Raw genomic sequence first — 22,699 nt, forward strand, 5'->3', positions numbered from 1 at the left:
TTTTAAGCTTGATTTCTCTGGCTCTCAGAAACAAACTATGTGATTGGAGAGTGGGGAGTGGGGAGCAACACAAATGCCTCCTCCCGTCCAAAGGCTATCCCAGAGTGACGTGTCAGACCTGGCCTTATTCACAGCAACATTTCCCTGTCAAGATGCACCATCTAACACTTGCCTTTGGGCAGAAACAAGAGCAGGAGGGCACCTTACCTCATCATCACAGCTTATGGAGCATTTGCCATCCAGGGAGGCACACTGTGGGAGGGAAGGAAGCAGGGGCACCATGTTACTGGGCCATCTCAGCATTTGCTGCAGCTGTTGCTTAGCTAAGGAGGTCATGGCCTGTGGTACAAGTACCAGTTTTCATCCAAAGGGACTGTTTCAAGATGAGACTAGAATCCATATGGATTCAGAATCATAGTATAAAAGACAGAATGTGGGGAGCGCTGGCTGTTTTCCATCCATCTTAATTTATGTTGTTATTCAGCATTGATGGTATCTCTTAAAGATCTCAGATCTTTTGGTAACAAAAGATATAATTATGTCATTATTTAATTTAAGGCTATTTCTCAATGACTTTAAAAGGAAACTCTTGTTTATGTTCTTAGATTATAGTTTCCTACCATATCATAATTTAAGAAATGATAAGCTCCTTACGTATCCATCCTTGGATGGGTCTCTAGGTTGGTTCCATATTGTTACTAGTGCACATTAAACCTGGACATGCTGGTTTGCCTTTTTGTGTGCTGATTTCATTTCTGCTGGAAATATACTTCTGATGTTTGGACCTGGGCAGGCAGAAGTAACTTAGTGGATGCCATTTCTCCTGAATACTGGACAGATGCCCCTGTGATGCTTTGTTAATAGAGCACACAACAGAGGGGAAGAATGGTCGGCCTTTCCCCAGTGCAGTAGCCCCTGGAAGTCCCTTGATTAGAAAGCCAGAGCATGCTTTGACCAAGCCGATCATTGCGATGGCTTCCACAATGCCACAAGGAGAAGCACAAAGAACTAGCTGGGCATCACAATATGATCAGAAGAAAGTCATGGTGAAAATAGCAAAGGGCCCTGATAGTAAGAGAGAAACTCCCTTTGTAAAGTTACTCTCTTGATCTCATAATGCAAACAGTTCTGAGGAGCAAATCCCCTGCATTGCCCGGCATGTGGTGTCTAACACGTTGACAGGCTGTATTTTACAGAGAAATGAACAGTAATCTGAGGAGCTGGCAATACATTTTACAAATGCCCATCAGAAAGCCACCAAGTTTACTCCAGTCACCCATAGGCAGACACCTGTATAGTAACAGTGCAGGGAATACCTCAAAATGCTCATTAGAACTTACCTGTCTGCTAGCAGTCCAGAACTTCCTTTGGAAGAATTCGAGTTTCATCTGAATGCCGACAGCTGGGACAGATTACAAATAAAACAATACATCAGAGATCTCCTTACACAACTATTTCAGATTGTTATTGGAAATTATCCATCATAGCAAGATGATATCATAAGTTTACCAGTAATGAAACCTAGTAGTGACCCACACACCTATGATCTTATAGCTCTGACCTTCCTGCAGGTAGGGAAATCTCAAGGTCCCTGTACTCAGAATTCAATCACAAACTGAACTGAGTGTAGATGCTTTTTATAGAGATATCACTTCAGGATGTGCCTCTAGATTTCATACATTTATAGTACCAACCCAAGCCGACATTTGTCATACAAATATCTAGAAGCTAAACATCTTTTCAGTTCCCCCTTTTCAGCCATTACTTTCAGAACTCAATAGATCATGCATGTTTTGTTTTGTTTTTGTTTTTTGCTTTGAAATACAACATTTGCAAGGTGGCTGCCACCAGGTCCCTCCCTATACTTGCAAGGGAGTCCCTTTACTGTGATGTGATTGGCTTTCCTGGCCCCCTAGTGTCCGCATCCCAGTGCTCTTCTTCTTTTTTAAAAATATATTTTATTAATTTATTCACATTATATCTCAATTGTTATCCCATCCCTTGTATCCTCCCTCCCTCCCATTTTCCCCTTACTCCCCTCCCCTATGACTGTGACTGAGGGGGGCCTCCTCCCCTTGTATATGCTCATAGGGTATCAAGTCTCTTCTTGGTAGCCTGCTATCCTTCCTCTGAGTGCCACCAGGCCTCCCCATCCAGGGGACATGGTCAAATATGGGGCACCAGAGTTCGTGAGAAAGTCAGACCCCACTTTCCACTCAATTGTGAAGAATGCCTTGTCCATTGGCTAGGTCTGGGTTGGGGCTCAAAGTTTACGGCACGTATTGTCCTTGGTTGGTGCCATAGTTTCAGCAGGACCCCTGGGTCCAGATCTGCCTATCATAATGTTCTTCTTGTAGGTTTCTAGGACCTTCTGGATCCTTCTATTTCCCCATTCTCCCATGCTTCTCTCACCTAGAATCCCAATAGGATGTCCTCCCCTCTGTCCCACTTTCCTGGTAAGTGAAGACTTTCATGGGACATATCCCTTGGGCTAGTATCCAGATATAAGTGAGTATATACTATTTGAGTCTTTCTGCTTCTGGGTTAACTACTAGGTATTAACCAAACAAGGGTGCATATTACAGTATAGCTGGGATTTGTTCAGGTGCATCAGGAGCTGAGGGCTGTGTCCTGTGCTTCAGAAAAACCTGAAGTTAGGCAGCAGCCAGCAGCAACTCACTTCATAGAAGAGGGCATCAAATTTGCCATTGTAGCTGGCAACTTGTATCTACGAGGAGCAAGGGGAGCTCCTTTCTTCTACATCAGGGTTCCTAGCTGCCCTCCCTGGCACTTCTTCTAATGCCATCTCTCTAGGTCAAGGTCAAGGTCATAGCAAGGTGCAAGGCAATAGAGGATGAAAACACCAGAGTTCTTGAAATCATTATTCCACAGCAAACTCCCCATGGCACCTCTCCTTCCAACAGTCCAGAGTTATCCTCGCCACCTGCCAGCTTTTGTGTTTCTGGTACCCTTTCTGAGCACCCCCCCATCCTCTGGCAGGACCCCTTATTCACCTCCCTAATGAATCTAGCTGCTCCCTCCAGGGTGTTTATCCATCCCACATACTTGGAGTCTGCTATCATCTGCCTCTATTGGTCCTGCATCTCAGTTCCTCAAGGCAATTTAATCTTTCCTCATGAGTCAGTTCCTCTGTCCCATTAATCATACAGGCAGGCCGACTTTCTCTGATCTCTGTCCAATGAGCTGCATCTTTGTGCTAGGCCTGATGCCCTATCCAAGATACTGCTTGCTGAGCTCACTCTCCTCTGGGCCATGCAGCTGCTGTCCAGGGCTCCTAGGATCTCAACAGTAACTTGCCCAGGTCCACCTGGCTATGTTCCTGTTGGCTATCCCCATGCCTTCTCCAGCAGCATAACCCTGGCCACTATCTCACATTTAGGCTTCCAGGGTTCCCATCTAGACTTTCAAATGATTCAGAGACTCACAGTCCCATTGGTGGGTTGAGTTAACGATGGTTGGTCATCTGACCTTCACTGTGCTAAATGCTAAGTTGGGTGCTAACTGAAATGGGATCACATACCCTATCAACATCTGGCTGAGAAATAACTACATGGTAAGAGCTACACTACAGACAGAAGCAAAGCATTCTGGGATATGAAGTTGGCCAAAGGCATTCTGTACATGACAGCACAGAGGTCAAACTCAAGGCAACATAGGAATGAAGAGGAAATAGGATTCAAAATGGAAGAAGTTGCATGGGCAAAGGTAAGGAGACTTTAAGACCACAGGGCTTTGAGGATTGAGAAGAGTAGGCACTGGGGCCTGGGTGCGTAGGTCAGGGTCAAATGATAAAAGGTCTTAAGGGTTAGTCCAAGGTATATGAAGACTTTCCTATAGGCTGGGGATTAGCTCAGGCCCAAATCCAGCCTCATTTTGTAAATAAAGTTTTATTGGAACAGTCATTTGTTTACATACTGTCTGGGCCCATAATGCCAAAGCTGAGGAATTATAACAAAGACAGAATGGCCCACAAAGCCTAAGCATTTACTATTTGTCCCTTTACAGCAAAACACTGCTGACATTTGCTGTAGGTACTACTAAAGATATTTACAGAAGCAGCAGGACCAGATTTGTATTTTGAACACCCACGCAAAAGCTTACTGAACAAATGCTAGGCAAAGGGCCCAGACAGTGAGCGACAGGACAGCGCACAAACTTTGGCCAATGGCACCCAGGGTTTACTATTCCTTAAGCATGGAAACAATTTAAAGTACAAACCAAACAATAAAAAATAAGGGTGAAACATGAGGCCAAGCATTTCTCTGTTTCCTTTGTTTTGTCCCACATGTTTTTCCTTTCCAACTTTTATCAGAGAAAGCGTTTTACCTCAGCAAGCCCACTCCCTGCACCATCCTCCACAATCTAAGTAGAACCTGAGGTATTTTGCATGCCCATCTGTTTGGTTCTTTCAACAACATTTCAAGCCCTAGCAGTGTATTCTGCTTCGAGTCAGTCTTGCTAATTTAATAAGGAAAACAAGGGCAGAAAATGCTTTAGTGAAACTCAAATCCCAAGGAGAGTGCAGAAAATAAAAACACCATTCCGTGAGTTTGAAATTTTTTAGACAGTCCAGAAAATCATGAACATATTTTCCTGGAGTCTGTGGTACTCCTCACTTCCATGTGATTAGAATATTCCAGGGCTCCTAGCTCATAGTCTCTGCTGTGAGAACACAGGTTGCTTTTGCATATAACATTGAACATACCCCAAAATAGTATTCCATAGCATCCTTCCCATGCACCTCCCCAAATATGTGGGTATTATTTAGAAATCAGCAAAGCATCACAGTTGCTGTTAAGATCACTGACATTACAAAGAGCTCCAAGCCCCTTCCCACAAAATACGCAGATATCACAGGTGCAAGCATCTCTTTGGGTTTGAACTATCCAAGTGATAGATGTCACAGCTCTTGACACTGTGATAAGAAGGCCTGCATAGAGACCAACTCAACACCATCAAACTCAGACCTTCCATGGACATTTTCTTTCTAGACTTTTCTCTTTCCAACCCCTTTAACTTTCTACACCCTTTACCTACTCTCATCCTCTATTTCTTGCTTTCATTTCCATGAGAAGCCCAGTAAGTGCTGGGTAGGAGATATGTTGTCATCAAGATGCAAGATACAACAGGCAAGGGCTGGAGGCTTTGGAGGACTGTCCAATCACAGAAGAGAACCATCACAGTGACCATAGAACTATTAGAATGCCCATGATTCATTCACTTGATTATAGGAGCAGCTGGCTCTCACTGGTGCTCTGATTCTGTGCTATCCAAATTGGAGGCCACTAATGATGCAGCTATTTGAAAGGAAAGGGGATGCAACGCACCACTGGATTCTTTAGGTGCATGAATCACATTTTAAGAGCTCAATAGCCTTGCAAACCCAAAAGATGCCCTGGTCGCTATAACAACCTTTGCAGAAAGTTCTATTGGATAGAAATCACAAGAGGAATTAAAGGTAAAGTTCTATGAAGGCCTTCCCATAGTAACACCTCCTAGAGATGAAAGAAATGAGGATGGCATATGTATGGAGGGCTCAGAGAGTTCAGATGAGATAGGACTCCCATCAAGACCCAACTTGGATCTGCAAAAGGAAGTTGTTAATTATCTTAAGAAAACCCCCAAAGAAATCAATGCAATATGTTCAATGTGGCTACCACCCCCAAGATTGATTTATTTTGCTTTATAAAATTTGAGAATACAAATTACATTTCCAGTGCTATTATATTCAAATGCACTCAAGATGAAATCCTGCCTGCATCTCATATCACATTAATAGACATGCATTCAAGTGCAATCTGAAATTCAACCAAGTAACAAAGTCACATGTAAAATTAGAAATAAAGTAACATTTTCATATTGTATTCATTTAGAAATCATTTTCTGCAGCCATGGCCTCAGCTTGCAATCTACCCCTAGGAGCCCGAATCTGGTTTATAATGTAGCATTCACCATGCCTGCCACGAAAGCTCTAGCAAACATCCGTTTCCAAACATGCACTGTCCCTCTAGCCATCGAATATGCTCATATGCACTTAGAAGGCTCACCCAGGAGACAGAAGGGCATCCCAGCACTGTCAGTGAATTATAACCAAAGTATATGTGATTCCTGGTACTGCTATAAGCCCTGAAGACTTCATTTTACTTTTCTCTCCTTAAAATGGGTCTTACTGCCTCATTCCTTTAAAAACAAAAATTGTGGGGCAAGGATAAGGCTTTAAAACATAAAGTGTGTTAGAATACTTCCATTGGGCTCACAGTATTGGTTTCACTAAAGGCAAAGCATGTCCCCAGGCCTCTGATTCTCTTCTATGTCAGAACCAATGCACTTTTGATGACTAAAGTTGAGACTAAAGCAGAAAAATCCAGCTATGGTAAATCCACACTGTCCATAGACAGGAATGTTCTGTAGGGTGTAGTACTGCAGTGTAAATGCTTTACAAGCAAGTGCTTTAGATGCATCTTTCTCCTTTGGGTTATTGAGTAATGCTCTGCCATTGAGACCATGTCAACTGCTGCTCTGGAATGGTGCACAGTCAGTAAGAGCCAGATGGGTCAGAGGATGGGATTGAAGAAGATCATTGTAACTGACATGGGCATCACTAGCTCTGTGCGTTCCCTGGCCACATATTCAGCCATGGAGATTCTTTACATCTTGGGACTTGCTTACAGTGGAGGGCAACTGGCTCACAAGTGCAGTCATGCCCTGAAGCTTCTCTCTGCTCACCTGGCCACTGATGGAAGAATTTTAACAGATTTCAACCTAATGGCAGAGCTCTATAATAGGAAAACAGAAGTGTAGTAAAGTAATACATGCAACAGGTATGGAAGGTGTCCTACACCTCTCCTCTCATGAGAGTTCAACTTTGCTTTCTTAGGGAACCAAATGCCTATCCAGTTTCTCTTACAGAAAAACAGTCCCCTGCTGATCAGGTTTCTCAAGCAAAGTGATGGCTAGCATGAGTCCCATTCCAGCCTACACTTTTGACAGTGTCCCTGAATTGTTATCTCTTTGTACACAACAGCAGAGATTGCTAGCTGTGATAGGAAAAATGAAAATAAAAAATCAGGCATACTGGGATCCCAACTCGCCTTAATTAACAGTCCACCATAATAGTTGTTAGCCAAGCCACATTTGTTTAAATGTTTTCTTCTGTTTGTTTTCAAAACAGTTAATTGCAAGTAGAACTAACAAGGATTTGGAATGTCACTCCTTTGGACTATTTCACGATTAACCCAGGCTTTGGAATAAGGCCACCAGTGGCACTGGAGTATTGAAGGAGAGAACTCTGACCTTCGCTGCACCCAGGTCAAGCCCTTCCAGAGGTCTGTGGATGCCCAGAGAAAGGACTTCCCACAGGAATAACAACTGAAAACTGTAATGTGGATTATGACAGAGCTCATCTGCAAAGTATTTCATGTGAAGACTTTAATGAATCACATAATGGAATGTTGGGCAGAAAAAGACAACTGAAATCCTGGGACTAATTTGGGTGAAACTGAGAACAGAGTATCCTTGCAAACATGCAGGGGGTGGGGGTGGGGCCAAGCCGCTTGACTGTCCTCCTGGGTGTCAGGCTGAGGAACCCAAAAGCTTTCTTAAAATACTGTAAGTGAAGGAGAAAAAGTAGCAGGAACCTTTAGAAAAATACAGAGCACAGCAATGTGTGTTCATCGTAATCTTGGTGAAGTCTAGGACTTGGTCTTTAAAGTGTGGTATTATTTAAGAAACAAGGGGTGAAACCTCATAGAAGCAGACACTCCACATATTTCAGCTGATGCTAAACGAAGAAACATAAAGATAAAAGGGGAGGAGGTGCTTTGATTATTAGCCCCTTTACCAAATGCATAGTTCACTCCTGAAGTATTCACTGTGGTATGTGGGAGGTAAACTTTTTCATACGGTGTAGCAGTGCTTTTAAATAACAAAGCTCTCCATGACGTATGTCTGTGCTGAAAGGGGGGGAGGTGAAATGGGGATCGTGTTATCCTTTGCAAGACAAGACAATGGGAGAAACTTTTCTTTGAAGACTCATAGCTGTAAGGTCTTCTTTGGTAGACATCTCTTTTTAATCTAGAACGTTCCCTACCTGCTGTCCGAGCCTCGCTTCTGGGAACATGTGGAGGAGGAAGAATGCCAGGTGTCTTGGCTCACACATTTGTTTCGTGACCAGTTTTCATTCTGGTCACAGTTTCTTGGGAACAGTCACCTTTAGTAGAGTCTAATAAATGACAATTATACATGTTTCCTCCATTTGGCTTCTAATTACTTGACTGAATCGATGTTGAAAAGAATTAACAGGACTTATGAAATGGAATAATAATTTTTTTCTTTACCCCTGAGGTAATCTGGAAGCATTTTCCAGACCTCATTTGAAGAAACGTATATTCCCCCAGCTTTCCAAGGTTGCTAGACCTGGCATCGAATGGTTTTTGTCAGATCATTTTATGCTCACAAAACTCTTCAAAAAATATGATTTCAATAAAGATTTCAAGGTAATACATTAAGAGTTGATTCCCATCCTTTCACCCTTTCAGAACAAAACATTTAAGCCTCAGGTTTCATTGTATTTTAATCGAGACTACACAAATCAATGCCTATTAAGAAAATTATAAGCTTCCATATTATAGCTCCCTAGTCAATAATTCTTATTAGGTCGCCACCTAATAACATTCACCAAAGACATTATAACAAAATCAGGGGTCAAGTTTCCAAAGTTTTCAAAACCCATAATAGAATGGCCAAATACATTTGCTGAACACCTCTGAGCTGAACGTTTGTTACTGTGTTTAATACAAAGCAACAGTAAAATATTCTCATGGGCAGCTTACAAGGCTGCGGGGATGGCCCAGTCCTCCAATTTTAAAGCTCATGTTACAGGACATGTGGAAGGAAAGGGGAATTGACAAGACGCACTCAGCTCTTGGGAGAGAATCTGGGTCCATTGCAAAGCTGCCAAAACTCCGGTTCCCTTTGAGGATGTGGGGGAAATACAGTGAGTTGAGGTCCATCCCAGGCCTAGAGGGTGGAAAGGAAGTCCTAGGTGCCTTGTGGGGATGCCACATAGATGCTCCAAGTTGCTGACAGTGCAGCAGAATATGAAAACTTAGACTTACTAGAAAAATGAACTGTGAATAATGCATAGAATTGCCAGATAAAATATTTTTGACTTGTTAAATCCTGTAACCAGAACCTGAGGGTCACATGGCACAACCTCAGTGGCTTCTTTAGTAATCTTCGGCTCTGGAAGGGATGAGACAGTTTTCATCTGGAGCTTAACTCAGGGTTGGGAGCCAAGAACACCTCTATCAACATGACTCCCACGATGTAAATAGTTGTACCAAAAAACAAAATTCTTGTCCAGAAAGATAAGGAGAGTTAAAAATATTTGTCAAGAAATTTACCCCAAATCACTATATCCAAATGGAAGACTGATGTGGTAATCCTCCTTCTTAGGGTAACATGGCTTGACAGGGAAACTGCTTATTTTTTTAAATGACTATTGCTTTAGCAAGATTCAAAAAAGTCACACTTGTCTTGAAATATCCCTCTGGGGTAAGGGATCCCGAGAAGATTCTCAAGTCCTATAAATATCTGCCTCCTGTTTCATATATATGAAGAGTAGAGTATAACTCTACTGTGATAATGAACAATTGGCCTGGGGGTGCCACAGAATAGTTTGATGTTCTTGTCAGTAGTTCCACCAGGTTAACTTTCCTTTATAGCATCATCAAGAGGTAAAATTAAGTTACGGCATACAGCTTTTATTTTTGATTCCCTTCAGCTGCTGTTTGAGGGGTGAAGTTGTGGTTGAAGAAAGCCTGAGTCAGGGAGGAAAGAACTTTAGCAAGGTAAACACAAGAGGATGCAAGGGTTGGCCCTTGTTTCTAAGCTCTCCAATACGGCAGATATGGGGACACCTGTGTTTTTCCATGAAGCATCAGCGGCATTGGCTTCAGGCAAGATACTATGCCATCTTCTGCCCACTGTAACACATGCAATTTACCTGAAAGCTTGGCAATGTTAGTATGGTAAATTCCATAATGCATCTCCTTCCGAAGAGATCAATGCACACAACATTTTCCACTGCTCAGCAGTCATATCTCCGTGTTCTGTAAGTCATTCCATAATGAAAATTAGTTTATAAATCAGTCTATGAAGTTGAAAACACGGGAGCTAAGGGGCTATGAGCTCAACAGTTAGGAGCGCTTGCTGTGCTTTCAGAGGGTGGAGTTCAGTCCCTACATACACCTAAGTCTAGTTATAGGGGACCCAATATCCTCCTCTGGTCTCCATAGGTTCCTCTTGCACATACATGTGCACATAAAATCAGGTACACACATATTTCCATAATCAGTAATTATTGGAATTACTTGGAAAAATTGAGAGCTTACAGCAGCAGAAGTATTGCTAGCATTTTATTTTTGAGACGAGGTCTTACTATGCAGTACTATCTGGCCTTGACCATCTAATCCTCCTGTTTGAATGCCCTGAGTGGGGAGACTTCAACTGTGTGTCTCCTTCTTCAGTTAACACAGTAATTAATACTGTTATTAGGCCTTCTACTATGTGTCTGGTGTCATCCAGAAGCCTTAGACACCTTACTGCCCATCCTCAGGAGGCCTGTGGTGACCATTGCTCCCAGTCAGTCGAGGCTCTCAGAAGACCAAGGATCTCAGAAGGAAGTTACATGTTGAAACTCTTAGACAAGACCGTGGTCCTCATCCAATGGATGAAGGATGATTACTCTCATCCAGTGGAATCTAGCACTTATGGAAGTCTTCATTGAAGAGACGGGGTCCCTGGCATGACTGGAGATGCACAATAACCCAGCAAGCAGCACTAAGGAGGATGGAGAGAGCATTTCAGGTCAGATGCAGAATCCTGAGCTGGCAAAGTGAATGAAGGGCTGGAGAGCTCAAGTCCATCTGTGTGCTGACGCAAGTGACAAAGTTGAATGTCCCTAGTTGTTATAAGACACGAACCAGGAATTAATATTGAAGTGCAAACAAAGCTGGTGATCATTCTGGGGAAAGCCTGTCATCAGCAGAATTGCCTCCTTGGTGGTGGGTCAAAAAGACTATCAATTTCTATCTTTGTCCAGAATCTCCATTTACTTTACCATGGAAAGGATGACTACACCAGATTCAGGCAAAGGAACAGCATGTATGTATGAGCTGGGCCTGCTTCCCTCTAGCCATCAGATTCTCTCCAAAGTCAAACACCTGGGTGGCAGATGTGTCCAGCTGCAACAGACCCTCCCAGAACAGCTGCACACAAGGCGCCTGAGTCGGGAGGGAGGAGGGAACCCGGATACATTAACAAGAGGGCAGGCACTGCTCTGGAGTAATCAAGCATGCTTTCTCAAACTTGCTGGAATCTCAGGACCATGGGATGTTGGGAATCAGCCCTGAAGTGATGGATACTACTTTTGTTCCATAGTTTAATCAGGCAGATGCAGAGGCTGGGAAAGCCATCTTCTGTCAGTAAGAGATTGCTCCCAAACGCATGCTTGGCAGCCTATGGGACTTGCCTCAGTGTTCCTCCAACAGTCTGTACTGGGAAGGTCTTCTGAGGTGGGCTGTAGGGCAAGGATGGGCCTTCACTTTTGATTGTAAGGCCAGTATGAAGCGTTGTAAGTAAGGAACACACCTAAGGGCCCTGCTTAACAGACAGAGCCCTAAAGAAGGAGTAGGATACCTGATCTCTATGTCCCTCAACTCCACCTCTTTTCCACAAGGATCCCCTAGGGCTTTGGGGGCCCAGGAGACATTAACTGCAAACAGAAGAAATGAAGGAGCCAGCAAACATAGGGCAGTCCAGCCATGAGGCAGTTAATCAGCTTCCTTTCATGCCTCCTTCCGGGATAAGAGTTGGGAAGGCAATTGTTACCAGCATTCCTTCTCCCAGAGTTTCCTGGCACCCCCTGGCTCTTCTCCATTCCCTCAACTAAAGCATTCCAGGCCTCTGGCCTCCGGGAAGGGAGGACACAGAGGAACTCAGAGGCCAATGGAACAAAATCTGGGGTTTTGAGACTTCAAAGCTGAGATGCTGAGGAAGCTCAGGACAGAGGGAAGATGGAGGAACTACCTGGGGCTCCTCTGGCATTCCACACCTTAACCTCGAGCCTCAGCCGAGGTTGCTAGGCGACAATGATAACGTGGCCTGGAAAAGAAGACATTCCAAGAGTAGCTAAGGTGCCTGCAGACCCAAGGGACAGTGTGCATTATGCTGTACTCACTTCCTACCCCGAGTGGTGCGTCCAGCGTTCAGGCAGAACTCCAGAACTGAAAGCAACAGGACCCCTGGGCTTCCTCTCCATCATGCTTGCTATGTTGGAAAGAAGACAGTATCCCAGAGTCCCCATACAGACAACATAGCAGGAAGAGGATCCCTGCCCAGCAGGCTTATCATTATGAGGCCCCGGAACAGCCAAGTGACACTCCAAGGTGACTGTCCCTGGCCATGGCATGGTCTGATGACAGAAGACTAGATGAGCCTGGGTGCCTCAGGATATGCCTACATGGTTAGATGATTAAAGAACCTTCCCCCCCGCCCCCTTTGGCTGTGGGTGAACCACGGAGGGAGGGGAAGAGAGGCACCAGATTCTCTGAGAGCGCACACCCATCAGAACTGCAGAGGCTTCAGAGAGAAACTAAACCAAGTTCAGGAAGGGCTGCCTTCAGAGTGTACACTTGAAGGGTGTGCACTGCAATTCATGGTTTTTATTTGTTCATGACATAAAAATATAAGCAACGGAGTTCTTAACTAAAGTAGGTGACCTCGGGGAAGGACGCAGACAAGTCCTAGGCCCTTTCCCATGTCTACTCAGAGTTGATCGTGAAAGAGACCCAAGAGTTATGGAACTTCCAGTCTCTAACAGACTGTGATATCAGTGGGCCGCAGAGGAAGTAAGGACACGTCCCTACAGCTGGTCCACGTGTCCACAGACAAGTAAAAGAAACAATAGGTCCAGCAGTTCGAGCCATGCCTGGGAACTAGACCTTTGGCTGGGGATGAAAATCCTCGAAAGAGAAAGGATTACGCATATCCCACTACTCTAAGAGGCGATTCTGAGAGAACAGTTTTCTCAGAGTGCCACTGTGATGACTGGCACCTTTTAATCTATCCAGGAACCTCCTGACCACTGTGTGGCACAGCCTCAGCATTATTCAGTCCTGAATGTTCTGTGTGTGGGGAAAAGTAGAAACATCTATCTTATAGCGTCACTACACCCTGCAAATTTAGCACGTTCTTCTTTTTAATAGAATAATATTTTTTACCAATTCTTTGAGAATTTCATGTAGATCATGCACTTCGATCCCAGTCATTTCACACGTCTCACTTTCTTAGTTATGGTCTGTATCTATTTCCTTACGTCAGGTGGCTAGACACTGACAGATAGTCCCCAGAGTGTGTGAGACTGAAGAGTCCCTAGGGTCTTCACGGGGAGACACTGATCTTATCACCTTTAGTTCTCAATCGAGGACATGGAGGTGACTGATGAGTTGACTTTGAGGATGGATGACTGATGCTTTCCATCTGGAAACACAGAGGGATGCTGAGGATACTAGACTTTTCTGACTACAAAGCAGACACAGAAAGCAGCCATATAAAATGAGTAAGTCATAGGGAGTCACGCAAAATCACTTACAGCAAATATTTAATGAACCGAGGCCTGGAGGAAAGGCTTCTGTTCCCTATGCTTACTGGGGATCAGGGTAAGTGTTTGTCTCACAAAGACTTTCCTCTAAAAATTTGTTCTTTTTCCAATCACGTGGAAACAAGTCTGTCTTCCGATTAACTACTAATATTATTTTGATGCCTTTCAAAGGCCCCAATTTCTGACAAAAGAAGTCTACCGAGGATGCCCCAGAAACGCGGGGATATTCTAATTAGACTCAGAAAACCTATAGCAAAGGTTTACTTGGAGTATATGGCCAGTACCCTGGCATCCAAGAGAGCAGGTTTCTTAGGAAGAAGTGGCCCTGGGCATAGGAATGCAAGAGATAAGAAAGCACAAATGTTCATGAAGTGCCCACCACGGGCAAGTCAGGACTGACCGAATAATCACACTCAACTGTTTAGCAATTAGCAAGGGAGAAAATAGTTTCTTCATTTTAAAGAACATGTGGGGGACCTGGAGATGGCTCAGTTGTTCACACATGGAGACTCCAGCTGGGTATAATAGTCATGTCTGTACTGCTGGATGATGGGAACAGAAGAATCTAGAGCTCATCGGCCAGCAAGTCCAGCCAATGAGAGAGCTTCAGGTTCCGTGAAAGATTCTGTCTTAAAACAACACCCGAAGACAGTAATGGAAGTAGGCTCTTGGTATCACATCCTTCACATGTGTATCCCTATACATGTGCACAAAACCATATGAACACACACACACACACACACACACACACACACACACACACGGGAGGGTGAAGACCACTTAATCAGGATCTTGAAGGTCCAAGGACTTGGTGGGACTAGAAACAGAGCTATGAACTTGCCTCTGAATTCAGCTGCTCATGATCTCCAATTCCTTTGGTTCACAGTGGAGCTTGTGTCCCTCCACCCCAGGAAGCTGTTTTGGAACTCTGTGGTGGTGTTGTGATCATCAGTGTCTAGATGTCCCACAACCCATGGGTCAGTCCCTCATAATAAATGATTCCACGTGCCTCATAGCTTTGAGTACACCACTTGGGACCAGTCTGCTTGGAAACTGGATCCAAATCTGAGCCTTGACTCCAACTCTGTTTTACATCTAGAAGGAAAGTTATCTCTAGATGGTTAGCTATGGTCCCATGTGTCAGCAAGAAACAGATCTGCTTTTCGTCATTTACGGGTTCACTGTCAAGGGCGTGATGTGCACAAAGTGGTCATTGTGTTAGGTGGCTTCTGCTTCTAAGTGGAGGCTTCTGGGTAATTGCATTCTGCCTTCTCCTGGCTCTAATTTCTACATATTTACATCTAAAGGCATTCATCATAAGTTATTCTCTTTGTATTCCTTACAAAAATATTAAAATTGGTGCATTTTCAGGTTATTTTGGTGGTCTGTTAGAAGACCAGTTATATTTTACATTAATTTCATCTTAATTATAGCTAAGATAGCCCATATTATTAAAAGGGTGACGATGTTGAGTGGGACAGGGTTGGGAACTACCTCGAGCCAATGTCCCCTCTACCACTGTGGCCACTACGTATCCCTCCTTTTCTGCCCTTGTCCTTCCTGTCTGTGGCTCCCCTCTGTTGGTCCTGGCTGGAAGCCTAGACCTGGCTACAGCAAAGCTCACACGCTGGCATGTTTCTTCTGTGTTTTTCTCTTCTCTCAGTTTTCATGGTTCTGATCCGGGTCTAAGGTGTTGGTACTGGAGGCATAGCTCAGCTGATCACTGTCTCCTCTCAGAAATGAGCAGGAAAGGAGAGGGTCCTTGGGGGCTACATCCCAGTAGAGAGCTGAAGCGTTCAGGCCTGCCATTTGACCAGACCAGATAGCGTTGTCTCTGAGTCGCTGGCAGGCAGGAGGAGGATACAGAACATTGCAAACTCTTTCTTTCACAAAGTGTCTCAATTATTATTGGGTCATCTTTGCCTTGGGAGATGGTGTGGGATGGGGTGTGGGAGGGTGCTTTGCAGTTTTATGGCATTTTCCAGCTCCCCGAAATAAGGAGGGCAACTGAGAGCAAAGGAGCAAGCAAGAAGAAGGGCCTCCAGTAGATTAAAAGGGGCCTTTGTAGTGGCTACATCTGTACATTAAAATAAATCTCTCCTAGTGCTAAAACAACATCTACATTCATTTGAGCCAGGGCCATATTCAGAATTTGAGAAATCTGATAAACACTGCTTCAGCATGTTAAAGTCTGCCAGCTCACAACAAGACAAGAAAGTGACTCCAGCCTCTGTGGAGAAACGTTCCTGATTCACCGCTTTCACTCTCAACTTCTGTTTTCCAGCTTCACTTGAAAGAAAAAGATCTTGCCCTTTTTTCAGGTGCCAACCTCTCAATGTAGTCCTGAAAGGGGCAGCAAATTGCCCTTGAAGGTGGTAGACTTCAAGAGGAACTCTGCTCTCCCCCCCCCCCCTCAGAGGAGGCTGCTAGAGGCTCTGCGTGCTTGATAAAGCCTTTAATAGTTAGAGAAATGCAATTTGGGGTAGCCCTCGGGTAGACTAGACATGAATAATGCCTCATAAAAATAATTAACTTCTACCCAGAGTACACACGCCAGAGCAGCTTGGTGGGGGCCATCTCAACCATGTAAATGGAATCTTCCTCACAAGAAGCTTTCAACGGGGCAGAGCCGTCTGCGGCAGGGATCATATTCACTTTGGAGTATGGTCTTCCAAAACTAATTCTGGAATTTTCTGAGGTCTTGGTTAAATAATGTTGGGAGGCTTTGTAGACTGGCTGTTTGTAAGTGCACAACATAATCGGGTCTGAGACAACCAACTTACATATTGAGGACGGTGACAATGGATGCTAACTCTAGGGCAGCCTGTGTAGCTGTGGCATACATGGGTCAAGGCTAAAAGCTGGAATGCACCGTTGGTCCCAGCCTAGTTACTTCATAAGCCGACAGCTAGAGGCACACAAAGGTCAGAAGCTCACCCGAGAGTCCTCAGAAATGGCTCCAACTTTAGCTGGGCTGGAAGAGCATATAGCATGCTGTTGCCTGAGAACATGTATTCCTTTATTTGAGGGGTGGAGAGCCTCTTCACTCTTACTGACACCCCACTGTTTCTTTTAGGAAGTGATACACCTACATGTTCAGTTCATGAGGTCTGTTGTAGACTTAACTCTATCCTCAAGATACAGGGATTCACCCTTCCTTCATCTGCCCTCATGGGCACTGACCTGAGCTATGCTAAGGAGAACCAGCTCTAGGTCTCTCAGCCAAAACTTTGGGGAATTAAATAGAGCTCTTCTTTCTGTTGACTTTGCTGACCTGGTCCACAGGGGCCACTGGATGAAGTAGGTCTTCCGAGAACATTACTGGCATAAAGAAAAGTAAATCAGGAAACTGGGAGCCTTGGTGAGTTCTGCAGTGTCCTAGATCCGAATGTCCTGAAACCAGATAAATCTTTGCTTGTTTTGCTTTGTAGTTATATGAAACAGGATCTGCCTACTTCAGACGATCAAATAATTAGTTCCTCTTCACTTACTGATATTTGCTGAAGCTAATTTGAATTTGGTTTCTGTTGTCTGCAGTGGATAGATAGTGTTCTGACATATTCAACTGTGGTCTAGGTCATTGACTTCTTTTCACAGGAGAGGGGTGAATGTGAAAGCTGATGACAAGTGTGGCATGAGAGGCAGGTTTATGACATGCATGCTCCCCTTCCTACTTCAAGGCAAGTGTCACCCATGAATACTGGAACACCTTTCTAGGCATCTTCAGTACCCTCCCAATGCAGAGTACCAGGTGGCCATGGTGCCATCAACAGACCAAGTAGGCTGAGCAAACAGTGATTCACAGGGCACAGCCTTTTCAGGGGCATGGTGCCTTTGCATCCTCCAGCATGATACACACAAGCTCCTTCTTTTCTCTAAGTAGTAACTCAGTGAAGATGGCAAACATTGGACTGGAGAGAGGTTTGATTTCCAGAACCAACATGGTGGTTCAGTCAAATTCCAAGACACCTAAATTCCTCTTCTGACCTCCAGGGGAACTAGGCACTCATGTGATACACAGATAAACATGCAGGTAAAATGCCCATACTCATAAAATAAAAACAAAGATACTTTTAAACGGATACTTAAAAAACAGAAGCAAATGTGTATTCCCAGGAAGGACTGACCTCCAATCTTTGCAATGATGATGTTCAGAAATCTTTCACTTTTTCAAAAGGTAGAGAAAAAGGTGGCACACAAAGGGATCACTTGGCTTGCTGGCTTTCATGAGTCATTCTTGGTTGACCACACACCTAAGCTTTTCCAGATACAACTCTTCCTATTTCTTTCTCTAGGCAAAAAAGCCAAAGGTATGAGTGCTGGCTAGTAGAGCAGCAAGGATAAATGCTTTTGTAACTTGCAGTCACAGGAAGGTCTAGAATACTTAGTGGGTAGCATTCAACTGGACCTTCCCACCTTCTCCATAGGTGGTCTGCCCTGCATTGAAGAAGAGAGGCCAGGCTCTCATTTCCCAGAACCAACCCATGTGTGGCTCCCCATTAGAGCTTGCCAATGAGAGGTTAGTGCTAACTTTAGAGGACATCAAAGACACTGTGACCATGTTGCTCTTGGGGGCAGTGTGGGCAGATGTGTTGGCAGATGCGTGATTTAAAGGAGCTCTCGGTAACATTCTTGAAAACTACCTGTACAGATTCTTCCACGCCTACCTCCCCTCATCGTTCAGTGATTGTGAAAGCTCTTCCTTGCCTTCTCAAAGTTAGCGTGCTTGGAACACACAACAGAGTCTCTGATCCAAGGCTCGGGGCCTGAGTGATAGTCTGAAGTTCCTGCTTTCATGGGCTAACACCACACCAAAGAGTCCTTTATGTGCTGCCAAGTCTCGGCTATCTCCACACTGTAATTCAGCTGAGTCCAGTGCCAGGCCATCGTGGGGACCCCTCATATGCAGAATGCGGAGGGTCTGAGCTGCGATCCTATAGACACTATATTAGATGTCCTCCCCGACAACAGGATCCCAGCCACATCCTGGCGCTTCTTGCTTTCTCTTAGAGTTGCATTAGCACTTGAAAGATGAATCCACCCCTTTCTGTTTCATAGTCTACTGAAAAAGCCGAGAGGCGGCACAGAACTATCGCGGGCTCAGGATCAGAGTCCAGCATTTCCACTTACCGGCCACGGAAGGAATTTGGGCAAGTTATTTAATATCCCTCAGCTCAATTTTAAAGCTAAGATGATAAAGTTAGATCAAGCAGAGTGTCTGGCACACAGCGAAAGCTCAGAAATGGTTATCTTTGGTATTATAGCATTTTCTCAGAATGCAAGATCACTTTCCTTCAGGGGTTCCAGAAAAGAATAATGAGGACCCTTCAGTCTGCCAGAGTCAGTAATAACCTTTCCCAAACCTAGCGCCATGTTCTGAGATCCGTGAAGGCCTTGAAGAACTACATCTCATTGGCTGACCCCACTGTCTCTCACCAGCAGCTCCAATAACAGGCCACCTTCAATCCTCCTTAAATCGTTACAGCTCATAGTGGCCAACTGCAATGCATAGCCCCCTGCCTAAGGCCGTCCAGGTAACTAGTCATCCGGAATGGACTCTGGTTGCAGGCAGATTGTTTTTCATGCTGCTTTTCCTGTTGTCTACAGAGTCCTGGCACTGCAGACCAAGGTCTCTAGCAGCACAGCTCTGCTTCATGAGTGCTCTCAGCCCAGGACTGAATAGTAAACAACCACTACTTCCAACACTGCGCTTCCCACTTTTTATGTCTTCCTGTCTTTCAAGTGTTTATGGAAGGAAGGGATGTTTTTCATCTGATGGGGAGGAGAGCAAAGTAGGGTGCTCTGGCAGTGTGGGCAAAGCACATACTCCCTGCCGTTCCCATAGAGGGGTGGCATCCCCATTCCATGGCATCAGTGTTGATAAGCCTCCTTTACTTTGTTCCATCTGCTTTTCAGTTTTTCCAAACCAGCAGGAGGGTTGGTTATAACCAAGATGTCAAGACTCATAGGCTCGATGCTTCAAGAACCAGATGCAGAGGATTCTAGACTGATAGAGAGTGGCAAGGGCATCTCAGCAGTCCTGTTTTATAGGCCATAAATGGGAGTGTAGATGATCCTGAAGGGTTCATGTCCAGAAAAAGCAGGAGGCAAGGGATCGACTGGAAAGCAAATTCTGGCATCCTGACAGAGGAGCATTCCTAGCCTCCTTCCCCCTGTCATGGGGGAATCTATTCCAGGTTTATATCCCCCCAAGTACACCCTAGAATTACAGATAAGGATGAGGTATCCAGTGCCCCCAGAGTACCCAATAGTAAAACCTGTCTGTGAGTGATCATTCACTCAGCATTTTAGTGCTTCATTAAATAGAATGAGGCAGCACATGTGTGTGGAGACCCCTTGTCACAGCAAAGACAAAAACTAACATAAAAGGAAATGAGCTAGAATTAATGGAACAGAAAAGAAACACAAAACAAACCTGCCAACTATAGTCAATATGCTTAGAGTGGCATCATGCCTCAGAAACAAGAACAGGCTACTATAAAAAAAATCTTAGAAATTTAAAATAAAAGAACAAAACACAAATTAATTTAAAAATAGAAAGATATATATGGGAAAAAGAAAAATTCCCATAAAGGAAAAAAAAAAAGAGCTGGAAAAGTAAATGAAGGAAATATTTGAGATTGAAGGCTATACATTTCTTATTCAAATAAACTTGCAAGGAACTCCATATTATAAATTACGGGGAATTTCTAACACTAATGACAGTGGATACAACCAGGCACACTTTTAAGATGGAAGGCATGCAAACTTGGTCATATCAAAAGATCTGAAAGTAGACTGGCATCACCCAGGACTCAAAAGGAAATGGAACAACATCTGCAGATTTTGAGGTGACATTTCTAGCTCACAATTCTACCCATAGTCAACTGATTGTCAAATAGTACAGGAGAACCAAGGCATTTTCAAAGCTGCAAGGACTGAGGAAAACAGCTTCCCTTACCTTAAAAAACTCTAAAAACATTCATGAGTGAAATGAGTAATGACGTTGAGAAGAGGGAAAGAAGGAAGGCCTGCTCTTTGGAGAAAGGAGACATGTTACAGGAAAATCTTGGTGGGGTCTCAGGAGGCCTAGAAAGCCCTGAGGATGACAGAGGGTATAATGAGGAAGTGGTCCTCACAGCATGAGGTGATAGGCAGAAATACCAAAGGGGCAGAAAACATTAATAGAACAAGGCTATAATTCCTGCGTTTGGGAAACAGAGGCAGGAGGATTGCCTTAAGTTTAAGGACAGCCTGGTCCACATAGAGAGTTCTAGGCCATTCAGAACTATACAGAAAGCCTCTATTTCAACAACAACAACAACCACAAAAGTACAAATAGGCTTTTGAGGTAACTGAGAAAACACAGGATGAGGGGGGTTACTGAAAGGAAGAGGGGAAAAAAGGAAGCAAATAAAGGGACAAGGGGATTTTTTTTTTTCATAGCAGGGAGAAAAATGTAAAAAGAAAAACATACAATAGTCATTATCTCACAAAAGGGAATGGACATAAGACTATTCTATACTACAATGAACGAAACTAAGAAATAGGCTGTGTCCGGGCACCAGTGAGATGGCAAGGAAAGCTAGTGTGAAAAAGAAATTGGCCCACTATGAATCAAAGGAAATAATAATCAGCATTTGAAACAACTAGAAAGCAGCAGTGTCCACTGGCCCATGGGCAGCAGAGCTGCTAAGAAAGCTGGAAGCAGTTGCCTTTAGGAAGTGAGACCACAAGGTAGAAGTGGTGGGTCAGGGTCTTCTTGTTTTCTCTGTGAGCTACATTAGTTCTAGTTAACTTTTAAAACCCATGCTCATGCACTCGGCAATGAGAGGACCCAACTAGGAAGAGAAGCATCGAGAGGTGAAAATAATGGGCAGATTCAAGCTCCTGACACTAGGATGCAAACCTTCTTTGCTCTTTGTGTCTTTGTGCCCAAATCTGCAGGTGTGCATACGGAGAGACGTGGCTCAGGGAAGGATTAATGAGAGAGTCTCCGGGAAGGCTGGCTAGGAGTCCTGTGTCATGGTCTACATCGATGAGCTTTCTCCGACTTTACCTGTCTACAAGTCACTTCTTAGCCAGTGCGAAGCCTTTTGATGAATGCTCTAGGAAGCCAGGACTAAGGCATAACCAATTCACTCTATGTAGGTTTGTACTTAACCAAAGATGTATTTTTGCCAAAAAAAAAAAAAATTTAATCCCATGAATAGCACCTGTGATTATAGCTGGCTGAGTTTGCTGAGGGATGGCTACCTTTGTTGCTTCACCACGTTCAGGTGTGTCTCATAAGTGAGCCGTTTCCAGCCTCACTATGCCCTAGACACCTTGACAGGTGCAAACTGAATTATAGAGCTCTAGAGCATGGAAAGGTCAAATATATGACCATGAAGCCTCAGTCACAAACAAAGCCCTTGGCCTAGCAACCGTTCCCCTAGGGGTCAAAGGCAAGCATCTGAAACCCCATAGCCTTCTACCAAGATTCCATTAGCAGGAAGAAGTTACTGCCTTCATAAAAGTTGACCTTGTACCGTCCCACAAGCAGTTAAATATTATGGGTTATCTACTCTTGTCACAAAAGACAATGAGAACAATATGGGGTATTGTGTGGGGAGCAATGTTAGATATTGAAAAACCCAAATGTCATCAAGGCTTTATTTACTGCCCCTCCATATAATCCCAGCTCTATAAAAATGAGGAAGACTGACTGGGAGGTGGGAGAGGAAGCAACAGCCAGCCAGTCCTGGAGTCCTGGTGCTCTATCATGCACCAAGAGTCTGCAAAGAGTGTCTATCAGGACCCATATGTTTCTGCATGTGTAAGAATGCTCTTACACAGGGGGCTTACTTCATAACTGAGATTCTTTTTCATTTAATTCAGTCATATTAGATTATGGTCCTGATTATGATCATATCCACAAATCAGTATTTTAACAGAGTTTCCATGGAAACACTATATGCCCCTGTTTTTTAACTTTTTTTGGACAAGGCTTTGCCTGTTTAACAACTTGAACAA

The 22,699-nt window shown here is 44.1% G+C and overlaps 1 protein-coding gene across 1 annotated transcript in view; it reads right to left on the bottom strand.

The window, feature by feature from the left end:
• Cacna2d3 (calcium voltage-gated channel auxiliary subunit alpha2delta 3) overlaps positions 1-22,699 on the bottom strand; it is an 811,541-nt gene that overhangs the window by 83,331 nt on the left and 705,511 nt on the right. The window contains exons 28-29 of the mRNA XM_051140839.1: positions 1,341-1,402; positions 208-252 (exon numbers count right to left, since the gene is read on the bottom strand). Coding sequence (XP_050996796.1) covers positions 208-252; positions 1,341-1,402 — 107 coding nt within the window. The remainder of the gene's footprint in view (positions 1-207; positions 253-1,340; positions 1,403-22,699) is intronic.

Source organism: Acomys russatus, chromosome 3, assembly GCF_903995435.1.
Source record: "Acomys russatus chromosome 3, mAcoRus1.1, whole genome shotgun sequence".
In the NCBI taxonomy this organism is placed as follows: Eukaryota; Metazoa; Chordata; class Mammalia; order Rodentia; family Muridae; genus Acomys; species Acomys russatus.